We start from the raw sequence: 23,078 nt of genomic DNA on the forward strand, positions 1-23,078 counted from the left end.
GCCTGGGAATTTGATCCTGGGGTATATTGCTGGTGGCTGCCTGGTTTCCAGAGCACCGTGCTCTTTGAGGAGGGATCCATTCATTTGCCGATCCACTACTATCCATCGGTTCAAATGCTGAATTCGATTCACAATCGGAATTGGTATTTGAATCTGATGAGAACTCCCGCTACTCTCATCAGTCATGGAGAGGATCTGGAATGCCTCCTCACTTGTATAGAATCTTTTGGACATTTTTTCTGATGGGCTGTGCGACAGGTGACAAATGACGGTCACTGATGGGTGACAGGTGATGGTCACTGATGGGTGACAGGTGACAGGGACGGTCACTGGTGGGTGACAGGTGATGTCTGACGGTCACTGGTGGGTGACAGGTGATGTGTGATGTCACTGGTGGGTGACAGGTGATGGGTGACGGTCACTGGAGGGTGACAGGTGACGGGTGACGGTCACTGGTGGGTGGCAGGTGACGGGTGACAGTCACTGATGGCAGTCTCTGATGGTGACTGGTGCACTTTATGGGACTGATAGGTGAGGGTCACGGATGGGTCATTGATGACGGTCACTGATAGCGGTCACTGATGACAATCACTGGCGATGGTCACTGATGGGTGACAGGTGCACCGCTGACGGCAATCTCTGACGATGACAGGTGCACTTTGTGGGCACTGATGGGTGACAGGGGCATTTTGTGGGCACTGATGGGTGACAGGTGCACTTTTATAAGCACTGATGTGGTGACTGTTGGGTGACAGCTGTAATGGGGGGGGGCGATGTGACAGGTTCTCTTTTTTGTGGTGTTGGTGCAGTACACTACAATACACACATAGATCGGTAACTCACTGCTCCTGGCTCTTCTCTCCTCACACTGGAAACGTTGTGTGAGGAGAGAAGAGCCGGTAACAGCTAGTAACCGGTCTATGTTTACATTTAGTGATCGGCTGTGAATGGATCACAGCCAATCATGTGGTAAACAGCCACCAGCCATTGGCTGTTTATCCTTGTTAGTGACGAGCAGTGTTCTTGGGAACATGCTGCCACCGACATGACCACTCCGCGCTCTCCTGATCGCGTGCATGCGCGGTCTAAAGCAGGGAATACCCATTTGTGATCGGCCGTGAAGTAATCGTGGCCAATCACATGGTAAACAGTCATGCCCAATGGCTGTTCAGCCCTGTCAGTGATGCGCTGTGTTTTGGTGACACGCCGCCACCAACAGTGCAGGGCTGCGTGCCCCCGATCGCGCGCATGCCCTGTGTAAATGGGCCGCTGTCATATGACTGCGGCCCAGAACAAGAGCCGCACCGCTCCGCTGTCATATGCCGGTGGGCAGGCGGCAACAGGTTAAAGTGAACCTATAAAATTAAAAATTCCTTTAAATATAGTGCCTGCGGGGTCCCCTTAGCCTGCCTGTAAAGTGGCACATCTGTACCATGTATAGAACCTGCTGCAGTAAGACTGACATTTATAAAGAAAAACAAAAAATTACATTTAAATTGCTGGCAGTACAATACCATTTCTGGCAATACAAAAATGGTAAACAGAATGGCATGGGGGTCCCCCCCAATTCACACCAGGCCCTTTGGTGGGGGGGACAAGGGCCTTTTCCCAACAACCCTGGGCTGTGATTGTGGGAGTCTGTTGGCAGGGGGCTTATCCATCTGCCTGTTCTGCCATCTGACAGTTCTTAAATAGGTAAGGGATGGGGCCACCTGGCAATGTCACCTGGTGGCACCGCTCCACTTGTGACATCACCAACTGGGACGGCTTTATTGTAAGATTGTGTGTATATGTATATAGTCGCAAAAATGTATACACTTCCCCTTTTTTGTGGTCACTTTTAAAATGAATTTGAGCTCCTCGTCACACATTTAGAACAGAAGACCAGAGCAGTCACAGAAGACGGAGAATGCAGAGCAAGGGGAATCCTGTTCACCCTAAGCGTAAAACAAGGAAAAGTGAAGGTCCGGAGATGGAGCTGGGTAGGATTTAAATATTTAACTTTAACATACTAAGTGAGATGGGAAATGTGTCAGTGTGTTTAGTAGTTAGTAACATTCAGGTGTATCTAAAAGCATTTTTTTTAGTTTTATGGGGAATATGGGATGAGATTTAAAATTGCCCAATGATAATTTTGCAGAAAATTTCCAGAATTTAACACGCAAGATTTAGGTGCACTCCCAAATTTAGGTGCCAGGAGACTCACAACAACCAATAAAGGGGAAGAGGGTTAGGAAGATGACAGCCATCTCACCATGTGTCCAGGACCAGGACTTATTCGTCTTTCCTGGGTGCCCTGGACATCTATGACAGGTGTCAGGAAAGGAGATGCGTGAACATCTATTCACTGATCATCCTTCTGAAGAATAAACCCAGGTGCACTCATTACTGATTACTTCTGGGTTCGGAACTGTCAATCTCCATCCCTCCTGATCACTTCAGGGTTCAGAACTGTCAATCTCCGGCCCTCCTGATCATGCTTATTCAGCTTCATAAGAGGGCAGAACTGATGATCAGTGAAAGGATGCGTCTCCTTTCCTGACACCTGCCATAGAGGTCCAGCGCACCTGATCCAGGAACTCATCCAGGTCTCAGGCTCCTCATACAGGTACATGACACTTTATACCAGCTTATACCAAAAAAAAAAAAAAAAAAAACAAATGCATAATTATAGACCCCTGATATATCCTTAAAGAGATCGGTCACTCTCGCTATGCTATTACGGAAGTCACTTTGGGCGGGGGGGCTCATGCAACCCAGCTTACCTTAGAAAGGTTGGAAAACTCCTTTTCCGGCTCCCTAGGCCCCTCTTATGTGTCTATTAGGAGCACAGGGTGACCGATAAAATGATGGACAACTACTTAATGGACGCTGAGAGCGTGGTTTGGATTACTTCAAATGGGACAGTAATATTTATCAACAATATCCCTTAAGAAATATATGAAGATAAATTAATTCCACTTTATCAGACTGCTGGGACTCATAGCAGATGTTAATATAATCAGCAAGCCACCTGGTGCTGGTGGTCTTCTGCTAAATTCTGTTTATTAAGGTGTTACAGTAAATCAAAAAGTGAGTACACCCCTCAGAGTTTTGTAAATATTTTATTATATCTTTTCATGGACAACACTGCAGAAATTATACTCTGCTACAATGTAAAGTAGTGAGTGTACAGCTTGTATAATACATTTACATTGTACACATATTTATAACACGTGTACATTTGCTGTTCACTCAAAATAACTCAACACACATCCATTAATGTCTAAACCGCTGGCAACAAAAGTGAGTACACCCCAAGTAAAAATGTCCAAATTCGGCCCAATTAGCCATTTTCCCTCCCCGATGTCATGTGATTCGTTAATGTTACAAGGTATCAGGTGTGAATGGGGAGCAGGTGTGTTAAATTTGGTGTTATTGCTCTCACTCTCACATACTGGTCATTGGAAGTTCAACATGGCACCTCATGGCAAAGAACTCTCTGAGGATCTGAAAAAGGAATTGTTGCTCTACATAAAGATGGCCTAGGCTATAAAAAGATTGCCAAGACCCTGAAACTGAGCTGCAGCACGGTGGCCAAGACCATACAGCTGTTTAACAGGACAGGTTCCACTCAGAACAGGCCTCACCATGGTCGACCAAAGAAGTTGAGTGATATTGAAAAAATGGATTCTGGACAGCAGTACTCCGATAAAAGCCTTTATTGTAATGAATAGTCAATGTTCATGTGACAACAGAAGCAGGACAAATAGTTGACACGTTGCACAACTTCATTGTTGCTTAGTCATAGCTGTGGGTGCGGCTGTCCAGAATCCATTTCTTCAATATTGCTCGTGCTGAGCCTGCACCTGGCTTCCACTTTGAGGAGGGCGTTTTCTTCAGTACACCACCTGGAGCAGTTCACCCCTTTGTTCTCTTGTCAAATAAGTTGAGTGCACATGTTCAGTGTCATATCTAGAGGTTGTCTTTGGGAAATAGACGTATGAGTGCTGCCAGCTTTGCTGCAGAGGTTGAAGGGGTGGGGGGTCAGCCTGTCAGTGCTCCAACCATACGCCGCACACAGCATCAAATTGGTCTGCATGGCTGTCATCCCAGAAAAAAGCCTCTTCTAAAGATGATGCACAAGAAAGCCCGCAAACAGTTTGGTGAAGACAAGCAGACTAAGGACATGGATTAAACAATAAACCAAGAGAAAACTGCTGCGCCAACTTAATTATATCAAGCTGCCAACACTACCAATTGGACTAATTGTGTATAAAAATAGGAAAATCAAAAAGTGTAGCGCTATATTATAAGTGTAAACATTTAGTGTAATTCACCTATGTATGGACTTGCAGTCAGTACTGCCAATCAACAAAAAGAAAAAAGGCCTTATCATAGCACCTGTGAGAAAAATCAAAAATCAGAAAAAATTGAACCACAAAAATCAGTAAGAGTACTTCTTCTAGACTGTGTAGTGGTGCCAAAACAATCCCATAAAAACAAAAAGAACAAACAAATACGTGTATCATTAAACTTTCAATGAGATATAAAGCAAGTCTCTGGGATATTAAACAGTTCATCTAAGCGTAGTCCCAAAGATGATCATAGGACATAAGTGTGGATCACACAGCAATATATATTCATATCCAAAATGCTTCTTCTTATATTCAGCAAGGGGTAAATAAAATGAAATGCCCTTACCAGAAGCGGTGGACTCACAGGCCGTTGGCGATGAGTCATATAAGCTTTCACCGTTTATACGGTAAGGTTAAAGCTGTTCTTGGTCTGTAATGGAAGGTTCCCACGACTTGCAGTCTTCAGCGATAGGATCGAATCCACCCCGATGGAGGAGCGCCTCAGATAGCACAATCGGATCCTCTTCTGATAATCCCTCCCTTGGTTTTACTCGTATGTGATCGAGAAAAAGAAAAAAGGCTTCCACATAGCATAAAATCCAGGTAACCAGGGAATTTTATTGTTATGGTTAAGAATTCCAATAAAAATCAGGTTTAAAATCAAAGTTCATATGAACAAAAAACAAATCTGGCGCAGTAAACTCAGATGGCTGTGGTAGCGTCGTGTGTGACGCTACCACAGCCATCTGAGTTTACGGCGCTCCTCCATCGGGGTGGATTCGATCCTATCGCTGAAGACTGCAAGTCGTGGGAACCTTCCATTACAGACCAAGAACAGCTTTAACCTTACCGTATAAACGGTGAAAGCTTATATGACTCACCGCCAACGGCCTGTGAGTCCACCGCTTCTGGTAAGGGCATTTCATTTTATTTACCCCTTGCTGAATATAAGAAGAAGCATTTTGGATATGAATATATATTGCTGTGTGATCCACACTTATGTCCTATGATCATCTTTGGGACTACGCTTAGATGAACTGTTTAATATCCCAGAGACTTGCTTTATATCTCATTGAAAGTTTAATGATACACGTATTTGTTTGTTCTTTTTGTTTTTATGGGATTGTTTTGGCACCACTACACAGTCTAGAAGAAGTACTCTTACTTATTTTTTTGGTTCAATTTTTTCTGATTTTTTATTTTTCTCACAGGTGCTATGATAAGGCCTTTTTTCTTTTTGTTGATTGGCAGTACTGACTGCAAGTCCATACATGGGTGAATTACACTAAATGTTTACACTTATAATATAGCGCTACACTTTTTGATTTTCCTAAGGACATGGATTACTGAAACCATGTTCTGTGGTCTGCTGAGACCAAGATAAACTAATTTGGTTCAGATGGTGTCAAGTGTGTGTGGCGACAACCAGATGAGGAGTACAAAGACAACTGTGTCTTGCCTACAGTCAAGCATGGTGGTGGGACTGTCATGGTCTGGGGCTGCATGAGTGCTGCTGGCACTGGGGAGCTACAGTTCATTGAGGGAACCATGAATGCAACATGTACTGTAACATACTGAAGCATGATTCCCTCCCTTTGGAGACTGGGCCGCAGGGCAGTATTCCAACATGATAACGACCCCAAACATACCTCCAAGACGACCACTGCCTTGCTAAAGAAGCTGAGGGTAAAGGTGATGGACTGGTCAAGCATGTCTGCAGACCTAAACCCTATTGAGCATCTGTGGAGCATCCTCAAATGGAAGGTGGAGGAGCGCAAGGTCTCTAACATCTACCAGCTCCCTGATGTTGTCATGAAGGAGTGGAAGAGGACTCCAGTGGCAACCTGTGAAGCTCTGGTGAACTCCATGTACAAGAGAGTTAAGGCAGTGCTGGAAAATAATGGTGGCCACACAAAATATTAATACTTTGGACATTTTCACTTAGGGGTGTACTCATTTTTGTTGCCAGAGGTTTAGACATTAATGGCTGTGTGTTGAGTTATTTTGAGGGGACAGCAAATTTACACTGTTATACAAGCTGTACACTCACTACTTTACATTGTAGCAAAGAGTCATTGCTTCAGTGTTGTCACATGAAAATATAGAATAAAATATTTACAAAAATGTGATTGGTGTACTAATGTTTGTGAGATACTGTATGTGTTATTCTATTAAGTATGCCTCTCCCATTGTTAATTGTGTTAATTGTTCTGTCTGCCCTCTCATGTACGTGTTTATACTTGTAATAATGTGTGTTATACAGTATTTTGTATTCAGGGTTGTAGGTGTCGGGCAGTCTAGACACCTAGGCTGGTTTAAGTGACTATTTAATTAGCTCATGTTAATTATATTCCTGTATACAGTTTCCTTTGCATATGATAATGTGATCAGCCTCACCTGACCTGGTGTACTATAAATTCTGTGTGAGGTTTCAATAAACAGTTCCAGTTCTCATACAAGCTATTGTCGGCTAGTCTTGTATGGTCCGCTATAACATCTGGTACCTATGTCCAGACTGGAGGAAGCGGTATACTGATGGAAGCACTCAAGCTAGGTGCTGAACGGTTCCATAACAATTACCTAGAAGCTTTTGAGCTCCTGTGATAGCAATAAATTTAAGCTAAAGTGGTATTAAAGGTTTGGCTTTTTTTTTAAATAAATTACAAACATGTTTTCCTACCTGCTCTGTTTAATGGTTGTGCACATAGCAACCCCAATCCTTGTCTTCTTGGGCCTTCTCCCACTCCTGGGTCCTCCCCCCATGACTATTGCCCCAATACCAAGCCTCTTGCTATGAGGGCACTGGTGCATGCTCGCTCCTGAGCTCTGCTCTATGCGTTTTATAGAACACATAGAGCCGTGACTCGGCCCCGCCCCCACTCTCTCCTCATTGGCTCACTGGCTGCGATTAAGAGCAGTGGGAACCAATGGCTCCTGCTGTTGTCTCTGCCAATGAGGAGCGGGAGTCCTGGGGCAGCTGAGGCTCCCATGCACATCATTCAATCGAGAGGGGGCTCACGTAAGCATTAGGGGGGCTGTGGGGGGAGCAAGACACATCAGGTTTTTTATCTTCATGCATAGAATGCATGAAGGTAAAAGACCTACAGCTTTTACAACCACTTTAATTTTTTTCAAAAACTACAGTTTAATAAAGTATAATAAATAACTAAATAAATAAATTAGTAAATAAACACCCAAATTTTTTAAAGCCCCTATCCCAACATATGTGAATAAATGGATGCAAATGTACACATCACAAAATGAACACACACGTATAAAAATGACAATCACACCACATATATAAGGTATCTCCACACATGCCCAAGTGAGAACAAGTTTTCTAGGGCCATAATTCACTGTTAACTTCAAAATGATGACCTGTAAGGGCTTTAAACGCATCATTTATGGACAATTTTGAGTACTGTAGATTCTCTCCATTTAACGTGCAATTTGTAAGTAGGGACGAGCCCGATGTTCGAGTCTTTATTTGCACTTCTTTTAGTTTTGGCTTTTTTTTTTCAGCACCAGATTCTTTCTTAAAACGTTCTCATCTGTTTTTACTACCTCTTTTTATTTTAAGTGCTCACTTTTTCTTGCTCTTCCTCTTCCTTTCTCTCTCTCTGTGACTCCCTCTGCAGATATATAAAGGTTGTTCTCAAAAGTTTCCATGCCCTGGGAGGAATTGTGAAATGTTGGCATTGGTATTGAAAATCTGACTGATCATGCCAAAAAACTGTCTTTTTCTTTAAGGATAGTGATGATATGAAGCCATTTATTATCACATAGTTGTTTGGCTCCTTTATAAATCCTAACAGAAATCACCCAAATGGCCCTAATGGAGAGTTTCCATCCCCTGGAATGTTTGGCCTTGGTACAGACACATAAGGTGATACACACAGGTTATGGCAGTTAAAGTTTAATTTCCCAAATCTGTGGATTTTTAAACTGCAATCTGTGTCTGTGTATAAATAGTCAATGGGGTTTATTTACTAAAACTGGAGAGTGCAAAATCTGGTGCAGCTGTGCATGGTAGCCAATCAGCTTCTAACTTCTAGCTTTTTAAATTAAGCTTTGACAATTAAACCTGGAAGCCAACTGGTTTCTGTGAAGAGCAGCACCAGATTTTGCACTCTCCAGTTTTAGTAAATGAACCACACTGTGTTTGTTAGCTCTCACACTGATACACTGAGAAGGCTAGATACTGAGCCATGGGGAGGAGAAAAGAACAGTCAAAAGACCTGCATAACAAGGTAATGGAACTTTATAAAGATGGAAAAGGATATCAAAAGATATTTAAAGTCTTGAATATACCAATCGGTACTGTTCAATCACTTAATAAGAAGTGGAAAATGGGGGCATGACTGGATGCTCTAGGGTACGGACATGCGTGACCTAGCTCAGCTGCACCTCCGGAGGAGGTCCTGCAAGCTGGAGCTGATGCAGTGGCGTGGGGATGGCTTACCCCTGACCTAACCGCTCTGTTGCTCTGCCTAGGGGAACCCGGTCTTCATTGAGGGGTCGGGGGATCAGAGAGAGAGAGGAGAGCCGCTGGTGCACCTCCAGTACCCCCTGCCACCCTCTCCTGGATAACTCCGTGCTGTGCGGATGGTCTGACGCTGAATAGGGGGAGAGTTCACACAGCCTGTCCCCTGGTCGTTGAGGGGAGAGACCTCAAAGTTAAAACAAGTGGGTGGATCCAGCATTTGTAATATACCTACCAGAGGAGACTAGGCTTGTTCTTTAGTGACACCCGGTGGACATTCAGTTCTCAGTTCTCTGCAGTTCAGTGCATTTGGGAAAAGAAATCAAGGGGGTCCCCCTTTCACTATTTTGGTGCCATTTTTCAATCTCATTATTCTGTCTCCCCTTTTCCTCCCTCTTTCTTGGGTGTAAGTGCCATCCTGCCCCAAATTTGGGAGGTAGTGCTGGGTTATTATAACACATTGCCATGATGTGGAAGAGGGGGGAAGACCCAGCGTGACAGGACAGTGCCCTCTCCAGTACCCAGTCACAACAAAATGTAAAGGGGAACCAGGTAGCAGCCGAATTAGAGAGATTCACCCATACCCCAGGTCAGACACCCACAAAAGGAGGGCAACAGAACCTGCAATCGCAATCTAAGGTGCACGGTGGGGCCGCAGCTGTAAGGAAAAGCCAAGGTCCAAGGGCAAGATATAGCAGCACCAGAGGTAAATTACACAGGACTGAAATCTACAGGGAAGGATACCCAGGATATTCAGGATACCCCAGAGTCCACATCTGGGGCTGGAGCCTTAACAGAAGGAGCACCATCATTGAAAGAGGTCCTGCAAGCAATTAACTCCTGTAAGACTTCTTTAGGTGAACTGTCTGACCAGCTTAAAACTATCGCTAAGCGCTATCCTTTGTCAGGCATGACCTACAAAAAGTGCGAAAAAGGACCACCGCCCTCGAGGGGAGAGTTAGTTTAGTGGAGGACGATCTGAACCCCCTCAAGCGGGAGATAAGAACTTTAAGAGAACAAATGGCTAACTATGAGCCGACCTGGCTTTCTTGGCGGTGTCGCCATTGCGCATACATGTATGTAAGTTGGTGGGTCAGATGTATATATGTGATGGGACATGTTTTACATTTGCCCACCTTTTCTTTTGAACCTTTTTCAAATGTGGTCTTTTCATATTTATAGGTGACCCTTGAGGTCTTTCTCCTGAAGAGTGACATAAAGGTCCCGAAACGCGTAGAGCTTACAACTACCTAAAGGTGTACCTAACCAATAACTATGTATGGACGTTCCAACCCATTTGTGCTCTCTTGATTCTCTTCATTTATACTTTGTAAACATTGGTATTTCTGTACAATATATGTTATATGTTATTGTGCTACTTTTTTGTACCAATAGTATGTCCGTCTTGTGGCAAGGTATAATTCCAACATTTGGTCGTTGAAGTCGACTCCCCCCATAAACAAATTGTATTCATGGATGCATGTTGGTTTTTGGATGGGGCCATTCCTTCTGGGGATTTCCACATAGGTGTTATTGTGGATGGAAGACAACATATACACATCCCTTCTGTCCCTCCACTTCACTGCCAGAATCTCTTTATTACGCAGACTTGCCGTTTCTCCTTTTCTCAACTTATTATTAACAAGACTTTGAGGAAAGCCCTTCCGATTCTTTTTTTACTGTGCCACATGCTGGCATCTTCTTCCGGTGAAGGTTGTGGAACAGGGGCAGATGTGTAGAAGTTGTCTACATACAGGTGGTAGCCTTTCCCCAGTAGGGGGTATATGAGGTCCCAAACACATTTCCCGCTATCACTACACTATCACTACAACTATCACTAAACTATCACTACAGTTCCCAAGTAGTCTGGGCAATTAGGGGGCTGCAGCTGGGTGTCTTTCCCTTCGTACACTATGAAGGCATATATGTACCCTGTGGCTCGGTCACATAATTTGTACACCTTCACCCCATAGTGGGCCCTTTTGCTGGGGATAAATTGCTTAATTTTAAGCCTGCCGCTAAATTTAACAAGGGACTTGTGACAGACTCACCCGGGACAGAGGCTATTGGAGGGGACTGAACGCAAGCCTCTTGCCCACCGATTATGGGCCCTAGCATTTGGGGGAATGGTGCTCTCTGTGAGCTGTATGCCTGGGGACCCTGGGGTTGGTGTTACTTTGGATTCAGCTCCATGTCCCCCCAAAACACACAGACTCTGGGAACCCTTTATATGCCATATTAGAATGATAAGACTGAATTATACTGTTGGGACACATCCTGTGAGGAGATGCTGGTGTCATCAACTCCAACTACTTGTGTTTATGTTGAGTGAGCTAATCACATTAGCCACCAGCACTGGCTAGGAGACGAACTGTTGATGACTAGGCTGAGGAGGGGGGAGATTGTTGTTTGTATTGTTAATTGTAATTAGCTCCAGCTATTGTGTTTATACTACTGTGTGAAGCTCGGTGCCCACAAGTCTGTCATCTGGTCTGGGTAAATGTTTTAGTAAATTAGCTCATGTTAATTAGGTTAGCTTTGGGTCAGCCTGCTGTATAAATGTGTGTGAGATCTCAAATAAAGAGTTAGTCCTGATGTACTCCAAGACTGGTGTTGTCTAGTTCTTGGGGGTTCCTATAGCCAGATCCATTGGACGTGTGTTCCAGAACTTAGGAAGCTGTATACTGACGGAAGCACTCAAGCGGAGTGCGGGACATTCCATGACAGGACTCATCCACACATATGTGTTGGTCCGGGGTGAACAGCTGGGGGAATACTTCAGAAAAATAATTTAATATTGTCCGAATTTTGTAAAGCCTGTCATAGTTTGGGTCATTTCGGGGAGGCCACTGGGTATTGTCACTGAAATGTAGAAACCTCATTATCATCAGATACCTGGTTCTGGGCATTACCGCGGAGAAGAGTGGCATGTGGTGGAGGGGGTGGGTTGACCAATAGGAACGTAATTCATTTTTTTTGGTGAGTCCCATATTAAATGTGAGGCCCAAAAAAACCTTGAACTCCTCCACTGTTAGGTCTCTCCACTCGTAGGGACGGGCATAATATGATGTGGGATTTTGCAAAATAAATTGCTGTGCATACAAGTTGCACTGGGCCACAATGGACGCCAACATGTCCTCTGTAAAATTTGAATCAAAAAAATTAATTGGGGTAAAATTCTCTCTGTCCACCTAGACTCCTGGCTGGGCAGTGAAAGAGGGAACGCTAGCTTCTCCTGAATTAGGAGGAAGCCACAAGGGGTTCTGAAGGGCATAGGGAAGGCTGGCATGGGACCTAACCCTTTGGGGCTGAGGTGACACCCCACTGGTACTTGGCTTTTCTTGCCGAGGTACTGAAGTGCTGGTGGATGGCACTGCGCTGCTGGTGGATGGCACTGCGGTGCTGGTGGATGACACTGCCTCCTCACCAGAACGCCTTCATTTGGCAGGCAGAATTTCTTCCTCCTCTAAGTCTGTTAGTGTTCCACTGCTGAGGACTGGCTCGTAATTTACGTTAGACTCAGAATCCAAATTGGAAAGGGAATTCGAAAAAGAGAGCTCCCCGTTGCTCTCGTCGACTGTGGAAAAAATTTGGTATGCCTCCTCGGCGGAAAAGCTTTTTTTGGACATGGCTGCTGGTGGTGATGAGATTGCACAGGTGTGTGCTAAGCCTGCACTGATGGGCACTGATGAGGTGGCACTGATGAGCACAGATGTGCACTGATGTGCACTGATTGATGGCACAGATGTGCACTGATGAGGCAGCACAGATGGGCACTGATTGCACAGATGTGCACTGATGAGGCGGCACAGATGGGCACTGATGAGGTGGCACAGATGGGCGCTGAGGCAGCACAGATGGGCACTGAGGAAGCAGCACAGATGTGCACTGATTGATTGCACAAATGTGCACTATTGAGGCGGCACAGGTGGGCACAGATATGCACTGATGTGGCACTTTTAAAGTGGTTACAGATGGGCACTGATGAGGTGGCACAGATGGGCACTGATGAGGTGGCACAGATGGGCACTGAGGTGGCACAGATGGGCACTGATGAAGCAGCACAGATGGGCACTGATTGATTGCACAGATGTGCACTAATGAGATGGCACAGGTGGGCACAGATATGCACTGATGTGGCACTTTTGAGGTGGTACAGATGGGCACTGGTGAGGTGGCACAGATGGGCACTGATGACATAGCACAGATGGGCACTGATGAGGTAGAACAGATGGGCACTGATGAGGCAGCACAGATGGGCACTGATGAGGTGGCACAGATGGGCACTGATGAGGCAGCACAGATGTGCACTAATTGATTGCATAGATGTGCACTGATGAGGCGGCACAGATGTGCACTGTTGAGGTGGCACAGATGGGCACTGTTGAGGTGGCACAAATGGGCACTGATGAGGCGGCACAGATGGGCACTGATTGCACAGATGGGCACTGATGAGGTGGCACAGATGGGCACTAATGAGGTGGCACAGATGGGCACTGATGAGATGGCACAGATGGGCACTGATAAAGTGGCACAGATGGGCACTGATGAGGTGGCACAGATGCGCACTGATTGCACAGATACGCACTGATTGCAGATGGGCACAGACGGGCACAGATGGCACTGATGGCACAGATGGGCACTGATGGCACAAATGATGCACTGATGGCACAAGTGGGCACTGATGCGCACAGGTGGGCACAGATGGCACTAGATAGATGTCACTGTGGGCACTGTTGGGCACTTTCCACAACGAGGAAAGGGGACGACGTCAATAGATGTCGTCCCGGCAATGTAGATCCACACTGTTGCCGTCATTTGGCTATAGCGCGGATCTGAACTGGTTAAGCAAAATTGTGAGTGAGCACATTCCCTTGGCTGAGAAGCAACCCCACACATAAATGGTTTTAGGATGCTTTACTGTTGGCATGACACAGGACTGATTGTAGCACTCACCTTTTCTTCTCCGGACAAGGTTTTTTTCGGATGCCCCAAACAATTAGAAAGGGGATTCTTCAGATCAAATTACTTTACCCCAGTCCTCACCAGTCCAATCCCTGTACCTTTTGCAGAATATCAGTCTGTCCCTGATGTTTTTCTTGAAAAGGAGTGGCTTCTTTGCAGCCCTTCTTGACACCAGGCCACCCTCCAAAAGTCTTCTCCTCACTGTGTGTGCCGATGCCCTCTCACCTGCCTGCTGCCATTCCTGAGCAAGCTCTGCACTGGTGGTGCCCCAATCCCACAGCTGAATCGAGAGTGTAGGGGATGGTCCTGGCACTTGCTGGACTTTCTTGGGCACCCTAAAGCCTTCTTCTCAAATGCAGTGGAAATGTTTTTTATGGGATGAAGTTCATTTTTATGGCAAAGAGGGATTTTGCAATTAATTAGGTAACCAATGGGAACAAATGCAATCTCCATTCACCTCACTATGTCTCTGTATATTTTGTTGGTTGAAAATGCGTTGACCCTGCTATTGTCAAACCCCCCTAACCACTTTCTTTCTTCAGCACTTATTGCAATTTTAATAAATACCATTCATCACTATAATGCCGCGTACACACGGTCGGATTTTCCAACGTTAAATGTTGGATGTGAGCTTGTTGTTGGAAAGTCCGACCGTGTGTATGCTCCATCGAACATTTACTGTCAGACTTTCCTCCAAGAAATGTTGGCTAGCAGGTTCTCAAATTTTCCGCCAACTAAACTTTGTTGTCGGAAAGTCCGATCGTGTGTACACAAGTCAGTCGCACAAAAGTTCACGCATGCTCTGAATCAAGCAGAAGGAGCCGCACTGGCAATTGAACTTCCTTTTTCTCGGCTTGTCGTATGTCTTGTACGTCACCACATTCCCGCGTTTGTAATTGTTGGCCAACATTTGTGTGACCGTGTGTATGCAAAACAAGTTTGAACCAACAACCTTCCAACAAAAATCCACTGTTTTGTTTGCGGAAAGTCCGATCGGGTGTACGGGGCATTAGCGTGATGTGTATTCGGATCCAGTTATGTGTGGGTCATCAATGGAAATGGCAGAAGAACCCATCATTTTCCAGGAACCTCTGAGAGAGTCAATGCTGCATCTGTAATAACTAGAACAGTTTATGAAAGGCTTGATGGGGTAATTTTCCTGTGAAAACATTACAAAACACTGGATGGTAGAAGAACCACAGCACAAGTTACCAGTCCAAATAATTTGTTATTCCAATGTAAGGTCAAATGGAGAATCATATGAGGAAGCCAGTGTGTTTCAGGAGGCCAACACCATCCCTTTTCATCAGGGCTTCAAAATAGGAGACAATGTATATGGAGAGTCACAGTTGCTGGTATTTGGACGTCACCACATTCCCGCATTCGTAATTGTTGGCCAACATTTGTGTGACCGTGTGTATGCAAAACAAGTTTGAACCAACAACCTTCCAACAAAAATCCACGGTTTTGTTTGCGGAAAGTCCGATCGGGTGTACGGGGCATTAGTGTGATGTGTATTCGGATCCAGTTATGTGTGGGTCATCAATGGAAATGGCAGAAGAACCCATCATTTTCCAGGAACCTCAGAGAGAGTCAATGCTGCATCTGTAATAACTAGAACAGTTTATGAAAGGCTTGATGGGGTAATTTTCCTGTGAAAACATTACAAAACACTGGATGGTAGAAGAACCACAGCACAAGTTACCAGTCCAAATAATTTGTTATTCCAATGTAAGGTCAAATGGAGAATCATATGAGGAAGCCAGTGTGTTTCAGGAGGCCAACACCATCCCTTTTCATCAGGGCTTCAAAATAGGAGACAATGTATATGGAGAGTCACAGTTGGTGGTATTTGGACCAGTGTAGTGTTAGACACAGACCTCATCAGCAGCTGGTTTGGCAGTCAAACCACTAACAGTGCTCTCTCAACTTAGTCCTTATACATAGTTGTCCTATTTTTAAAGTGGTCGTAAACTCTGGAAAAAAACCCTGCAAGACAAACTAGCCCATTATGAAATACTTACCTTAGAATGAAGCTGTTGCAGCAGTTCCCGTACATGCGCGCGGGAACCGCCGGTCACGGCACAGCAGCTGGAGAAATTACACAAACGAGCTGTGCAAGTTTAGGAGAAATTCATGGTACCTACAGGTAAGCCTTATTATAGGCTTACGTGTAGGCAAAAGTGGTTATAAAGGGTTTACAACCACTTTAAACAAAGGTGAAGGGGGCAAAGATGGGCATCCAAAAAGAGTTGGCTTCCTCATTCAATCTTCTATCTGATCATACATTGGAATACTACTGTATCTGGACTGTTAACTTAATTATCGGGGTGTTTAACTGTTTGTTCGCCCCGCCGAATCACCACAATGCACTGTGCCGCCACACAGTGCATTGGAAGCCCTGATTGTCTGAAACAATGAAAGCTTTGCCCAATCAGGGCACATAGCACTGTCAGAGCCATGATTGGATAGTAACGGAATACAACAAACCTATGGTCCAGTGCTATCTATCCACTGTCCCAGGTATGAAAGCAGTCTAACCACATTTAATCATTTTACATTTCCTGCACTGAGAAACACCTTTTCTGTTGTTTATCAAGAGGTTTGGTGGTGTTTTAGTTATTTTACTGTTATCATACATGGTTCCATTATGTTCCCAACACCAGAGACCCTAATAATTATTGTATACCTCTTGGGTAACTTGGTAAAACAGAACCTTATTTTGGGTCATGAAGTAAAATAATCCCCTTTAAGCGCTTCCCGCCAACAGTACACATACAGTATATGTGGCCTCACTGGACTGGACTTTTTTTCCGTGGGGCCGTATATATGCATATCTGTCTTTGTGCTGGGACAGAGCACCCCCAGCTCAGAGACCGAGGACTTAGCAGGAGCCCCAGGTCCCATACGAACAATCTGGACACGGAACTCCCGGTTCTAATTGGCTATCACAGTGATCAGTCACTGTGAAGCTTACCTTTGTAATTCTCTCTCTGTGAATGGAGAGCAAAGATACATTGTATCTCTCTCTCTCCTTTCAGTGAGAGATAAACAAACAACTGTGCGTAAAAAAAAAAATAAAATAAAGAAAAAACAGACTTGATCTAAGTAATTGCCAGCAAAAGAAAATCCTGGTATTGCTACCAGGATCAAAAAGTGGCTACTTCCGCAACAGAAAGTCTTAGTCAAGATTTTGATTCTATAAAAGTACAAAAATTTATTAATTTCACTAAGGGCGCAATTTACATGGCATCCACCCGAACCATACATCTCGCATGACGAGTGCCGGACCCAGTGACCTTGCTTTGAAGGACAGGCTTTTTCCATTGCGGAGCTCTTCTGAGCCCAAGGAGACATCAAAGTGATAGGATCCCAGTCCGTGCAAGGATCGAACGGGACACAACGACTACTGAATTTAACAGGGTGGTAATGTATGGACGTGCCCCTTCTCCCTTGAAATATCAGATAGTGCCTGTTGGAAAAGACTGTTGAAAAAGCATCCCGATTGCTAAATGAGAAGGCTGCTAGAATTATTCATTTTTGAGTAAAGTCGGTCAGTCAGTGCACTAAAGCCGCAATTGGATGATCGTTGCATCTTTGTTAGGCTATTTACTGTCGACTTGGACACGGAACTTTGCTTCACACACCCTTTATAAGACATATATCAACCAGCTGGGACCTCATTGTAGACTCCAGGTTTAATCTGAATAACACATTGGAGTGTACTCTCAAGTGACTAATAATATTTCAGATGGGACCACACAATGTCTAAAGGAATGATGCTAAGGCAACCACTCAAAAAGTGTAATGATCCACAACTCAAGGATACAATATCCCAATAAATTAGCGACAGGTTTTGACCACATGTCATCCAGTGATGACAACTTTGTACTTTTCAAACTTATTTGCAAGTTTCTGATTCAAGGGTTATCTTATCATGATTGAGATCCCCCGGGGGTCATTCACAGTGAAACTGCAAATACAACCTTTTTCCCCTGAATTGGAGAATTTTCTCCATTCCTTTTTTACATGCATTTTTTTGCATCAATGCGAATTAATCGCATGTCAGTTTCCCTGTGAATGGTATGCCGGTGTCCGGACTTTCTGTGTTTGGTTTTTTGATTGTTTATGTGTATTGAGAAGCAAAATGATACTCCAGCTCCACTGCCAATATGATGATCTATGAACTGTGGACCAATGCTCTAGCCAGGACGTTCAGGCCCTAAAACTTGAATCAGAAAAGGGCTGGCGACTCGGATGCTCTTGAATAAAAGTCCTTTATTTGGTTACATGGGTACACGGGTACAGGCTAAGCTGACGTGTTTCGGCTAAGAAGCCTTCATCAAAGCAAAGCTTACCCATGTAATCAAATAAAGGACTTTTATTCAAGAGCATCCGAGTCGCCAGCCCTTTTCTGATTTAAGTTTATGTGTAGTGTTGTGTGTGTTTTCATGTTTCCCTAAATGTTTTACAAGATCATCCCTTTGGGGGTTTTTATTTTGGAAAAAACCTTCAAAAGCACTATGAATGAAGCTGCTTCAATATTTACCAGCGCACCATGAATCCATGTAAATTGCGCCCTTACTGGAATTAATAAATTTTTGTACTTTTATAGAATCAAAATCTTGACTAAGACTTTCTGTTGCGGAAGTAGCCGCTTTTTGACCCTGGTAGCAATACCAGGATTTTCTTTTGTACCTATAGTTTGTTTGGCTACAGCAACAGTACCATTACGGTTTGTAAATTTACTTTTCACCGTTGGTTTTTGATTCAACAGGACTTGTTTTCTTTTCTCTTTTTTGTTTAAGTCAGTGCCAGGGTTAGTGTTTGGGTCAAGGTCAGGGTCAAAGATCAAGGTCAGGATCAAAGGTCATGGTCAGTATATTTTTGGCAGGATTAAAAAAAAAAAAATTAGTATCAGTGTCAGTGTGTTTTAGGTGGCATAAAAAAAAATGTGCACTATTGTTTCTGGGATGTACTACGGGTACAAACAACAGCTAACATACACATATGTGGTATTGCTGCGATCGTTGGGAGCAAGATTATTTATTTTAGGTTGCTCCTTGATGGTAGGTGTAATGGATCTGCAGTAATGTTCATGTCTGTCTGCTTACCTCTGTGTTCAGCTTAAGAGACCAGCCGCCTGTTTACCTGTCTGCTTAAAGTGGATGTAAACCCAATGTCATCCTTTCTAAACTCCTGCCATAGGGGTTATCTATAAGGATATAGATGCCTCCTGCATGTATCTTTACCTGTCAAATGTCTCCCCTCTGTCTGTTATGAGAGCTGAAAAACTGCATATTCTGTGGGCGGGTCTGTTGTCTGGACCTCGGTGGGTGGAGTTGTGATGTCAGTAGACTCCCCGCCCACCTCTACACTCCCCAGTGTATTTCTAACACTGAACTTCTGCTGAACTTCTGCTATGATCTCTAACATCCAGTGAAAAGACAGGAAAGTAACCACATGACTTCAGCATGCCAAATTATGCTGAGGTGTGAAACAGCCAATCCTTGCAGAGCTGCTGAAGAAAGGAGTGGGGGAGGGAATTAAAAAATACTGCATGTGTCTTAGGCTGTCACTCACAGCAAGGGGGAGTATTTGACAAAGTTTTTCTCACTTTGTCAAGATTTTTCTCACTGAACAATAAAAGAGGATTGCTCAGAGATGGATTAACTCTGTGTGGTAAGACTGGGCTCAAATAATAGGAAATCTTTTACTCTACAGTATGATATATATATATAAAAAAAAAAATTTCGGGTTTACATCCACTTTAAGTAATCTTCCCTCAAGCATGGCTCCACCCCACCCTCTAACTGGGAACACTATATTAAACTGTGCACTGCAAGCCAGCCTCGCTGATCCATATTGTGTGTTTGGCTTCCTGTGTGCTTCTTGCCATGTGCTCTATGTCTGATTCTGTTTACCGACCTTGGCTTGTTCTTGACTGTCCTTGTCTGCTTCATATCCTGACCTTTGGTGTGTTCTCTGACTATGCCTGCCTGCTTGTTGCCCCAACCTTTTGGCTTATCTTCTGACTATCCCATGTTGTCCCAGTCTGCTGCTTCCTCTCTATTCTCCAGTAGCCTACAGTGAGCGTGAGCTGGGAGACCCTGGGGGCCGGGACCTGGAGCCAGTTGCAGCGAAGTCCATCCCCACCATCAGGGGCCCTGGTGAACACCTACTGGCTCTTAGATTCCACACCCTGGGAAATCTCATGCTCTAGCTACCAGTGTGATCCTTGTTGGTGCCCCAGAGGACCTGCTTTCCTGAACCACCCAGCTCTCCATCCGCAGCAGTCAGCCATAGGGTCCACTGCCTTAGCGGTGAACTCCTGTTCCCAACAGGGTGCATCTGTCACCTGGCTTCAGGTGACCTGACATTAGGTTATAGTAGTAATAAGAAATATACAGCTAAATTAAAAAAAAAAAAACATATTTTTTTCTCTTTTGGGCCAGTTTTCCTTTGATAATAAAAAATAAAAATAAGGCAATATCCATTACCCTTTACCACCAAATGAAAGCCCAATTTGTACTGAAACAAAGTAGTTGTGATGATATGTATGGTTTTACTAACATATGTCAAAGTTGCAAAATTGTGCTTAGGCATTTAGATTTGTTTTACCCTTAGGTGCAAAAGGGGTTTATTCAATGGTTTGCAAGTCTTAGGTTCCATATCTCAGTGGTTTTTGGTGGAGTTTTCCAAAAATACTGGTAGACCTCTTTTATCTTATTTTTTTATACTATGCATTGAAACACATTTCTTTAAGTCATTACAGTGTAAACCATACTGATTGCACACATTGTCATGAGTTGCTCTTTCACATCTATATTTGTCCCCAGGGAAAGAGGACGAGAAAGATATATACATCAATTTGACTGATCTTAATCTACAGAGACAGAAGAAAAGTGCAAAAGCCAAAGGTAAGCTTTTAGAACAAAAAGGGTACAACCTTCTGTACTACTCCAGGTCTTACTCCATCGGAGGACACCCACCTCAACTTATAGGATATTTACCTTTTACTATCACCAGTATTTTGTAGTCTTTGCTCTAAAAATCTTTCAACTATTGAGAAGTGCTGTATGTGTCTGGAGCATATAAGCCAATGAAAGACAGCTTCTTATTGGTCCAATTATTGGTATATGGAGACCAATACCTAAATTTCTTCCTATTTTTACCGCTGGTGACATCCCATCCTGAAGTTACGCTCTACCTTGAGGAGGGGGATATAGGAGGATTTGCCAAAAGACCCGAAGAGATCGGGCAGACCCCACAAGCCCTATATGATCCCTCTTGTCATAAGGCAGGGGGATCTACAACATTTGGTGAGTGTACATCCATACTTAACTGTCACAGTATGATTCAGGTAGGAGGATTTCCTTTTCATTGGAGTATTTGAAATACTTTTTGGGACTTTGTTCATCACATTTTGGATCAATTTTGGATATTTTATGTTCACATATGTTATAAGGACTATGGAGCGAGAGTCATGGTTGGTGATAGTTGGACCAGTGTAGTGTTAGGCACAGAGCTCATCAGCAGCTGGTTTGGCAGCCAAGCCACTAACAGTGCTCTCTCAACTTAGTCCATATACATTGTTGTGCTATTGTTAAGCGCTGATGAAGGTGGCAAAGATGGGCATCCAAGATGAGTTGGCTTCTTAGTTTGATCTGATGAAGGGGGCAAATATGGGCATCCAAAATGAGGTGGCTTCCTCATTTGATCTTCTATCTGACCTTACATTGGAATAAAATCATATCTGGGCTATTAGCTTGTGGTGAGGCACCTCTATCTCATATTCATTGTTTTACATAGCAAACCATGGACATTGTGGGAATTCTCTGGTGCGTAGAAGCTTCCAGCCCAGTAACAAGATAACTTGTACAAACACCACTGCAATACTATTGGATGACAATGGCAATAAGACAACCATAGGGTCCAGTTCTATCCATACACTGCCCCAGGTACAAAAACTTTCTGATCATGTTTAATAATTTTACAAGTAGGACATTTATATTTCCTGCTCTGAGAAACACCTTTTCTGTTGTTTATAAAGAGGTTTAGTTGTGTTTTCGCTTTTTTTATGGTTATCTTACTTGGTGCTATTCTGTTCCTAATACCAGGGGCCCTTATAAATATTGTCTAACTCTTGGTTTACTTGGTAAAGTAAACCCTAATTGTGGGTCTTGGAGTAAAATAATCCTTTTTAATGGTGTATTTAGTGGATATGTTAAAATCTTGGGTTTCCATATCTCTTTGGCCACTGTTTTTTGGTAGAATATTTAAACAAAATACTGATAGACCACTTCTGTGTTATCTTTTCTATACTGTGCATGGAAAAACAATGTTTTAAAACCTTACAGTCTATGTATTGATTGCACACAATGGCAGGAGTTGCTCTTTCACATCAAGTAGTCTCTGTGTAAGTGCTGTGCCCCAACACTGTTGATACAATTAGTTCAGAAGATATGCAGTACGCAATTGGGGTAAAAGAACCAGTTCACTGGAGTCCCAATACAGTAAAACACACACATTTTTTGATCAAGCATTGGAGTCACATTTAAAATTAGACCACACTGGCCTCTGTTGAAAATTCCATATTGTATAAAAACACTGCTGACTGGGTGGTTCTGCAGTAGTAAATCATATAACATAGACAGCTGTTGTCCCAGGTCCCATCACAAGATAGTAATGTGTAGGCTACATGCCCGCTGATGGGGGTGGTATACCGAAGCCTTCAGCAATTGGAAGCACCGCTGTGAGTGGGATCACTGAGAAGTATGCCTGGAATACCTAGGTCAGTCAGATCCATGGATATCCATTCCTACTTTGATCAGAGGACTGGGATTTTCCAATGCTGTAAAAGGGGTTTCCTAACTTGCCTATTTATCTCCCATGGTAGTTCCTATATTTACCAACAAGGATGGCAAGACCTTTACCATCAAACAGTTCATAGCGTGCTCATGTGAATATGTGGTATACATTCTATGCTGTACGTGCAATCTTACAGTTCAGTATGCAAGAGGGAAACCTTTTGAATCTTTAAGCTTAATACGTTATCGCCCAATGGTCTTAATGAAGAATTGGAGAAACATAGTGTAATATGATGACCCAAGGTTCATCCCATAATGTAATCCAAGGCTGGCTTCTATTAATTTAACAATATCATTATTAGTCTTTGTATAGTCAGTGTATTAATATGAGTCTATATATGTATTTGAAAATATATTTAGCAATGTCATCAGAAAATATTTTTCTATATGAATCTACAGTCTCTGTAGATATAATATATTTCA

The 23,078-nt window shown here is 43.6% G+C and overlaps 1 protein-coding gene across 1 annotated transcript in view; it reads left to right on the forward strand.

Annotated features, from left to right (window-relative positions):
- The first annotated feature begins 1,831 nt into the window (after nt 1-1,831).
- Nucleotides 1,832-23,078, forward strand: part of LOC141134910 (uncharacterized) — a 96,874-nt gene continuing 75,627 nt past the window's right edge. Inside the window, exons 1-2 of the mRNA XM_073624342.1 lie at nt 1,832-1,982; nt 20,625-20,705. Of these exons, the coding sequence (XP_073480443.1) occupies nt 1,910-1,982; nt 20,625-20,705 (154 nt within the window). The 5' untranslated portion in view covers nt 1,832-1,909. The remainder of the gene's footprint in view (nt 1,983-20,624; nt 20,706-23,078) is intronic.

The sequence above is a fragment of the Aquarana catesbeiana genome, linkage group LG03 (genome assembly GCF_042186555.1).
Source record: "Aquarana catesbeiana isolate 2022-GZ linkage group LG03, ASM4218655v1, whole genome shotgun sequence".
NCBI classification, from domain to species: Eukaryota; Metazoa; Chordata; class Amphibia; order Anura; family Ranidae; genus Aquarana; species Aquarana catesbeiana.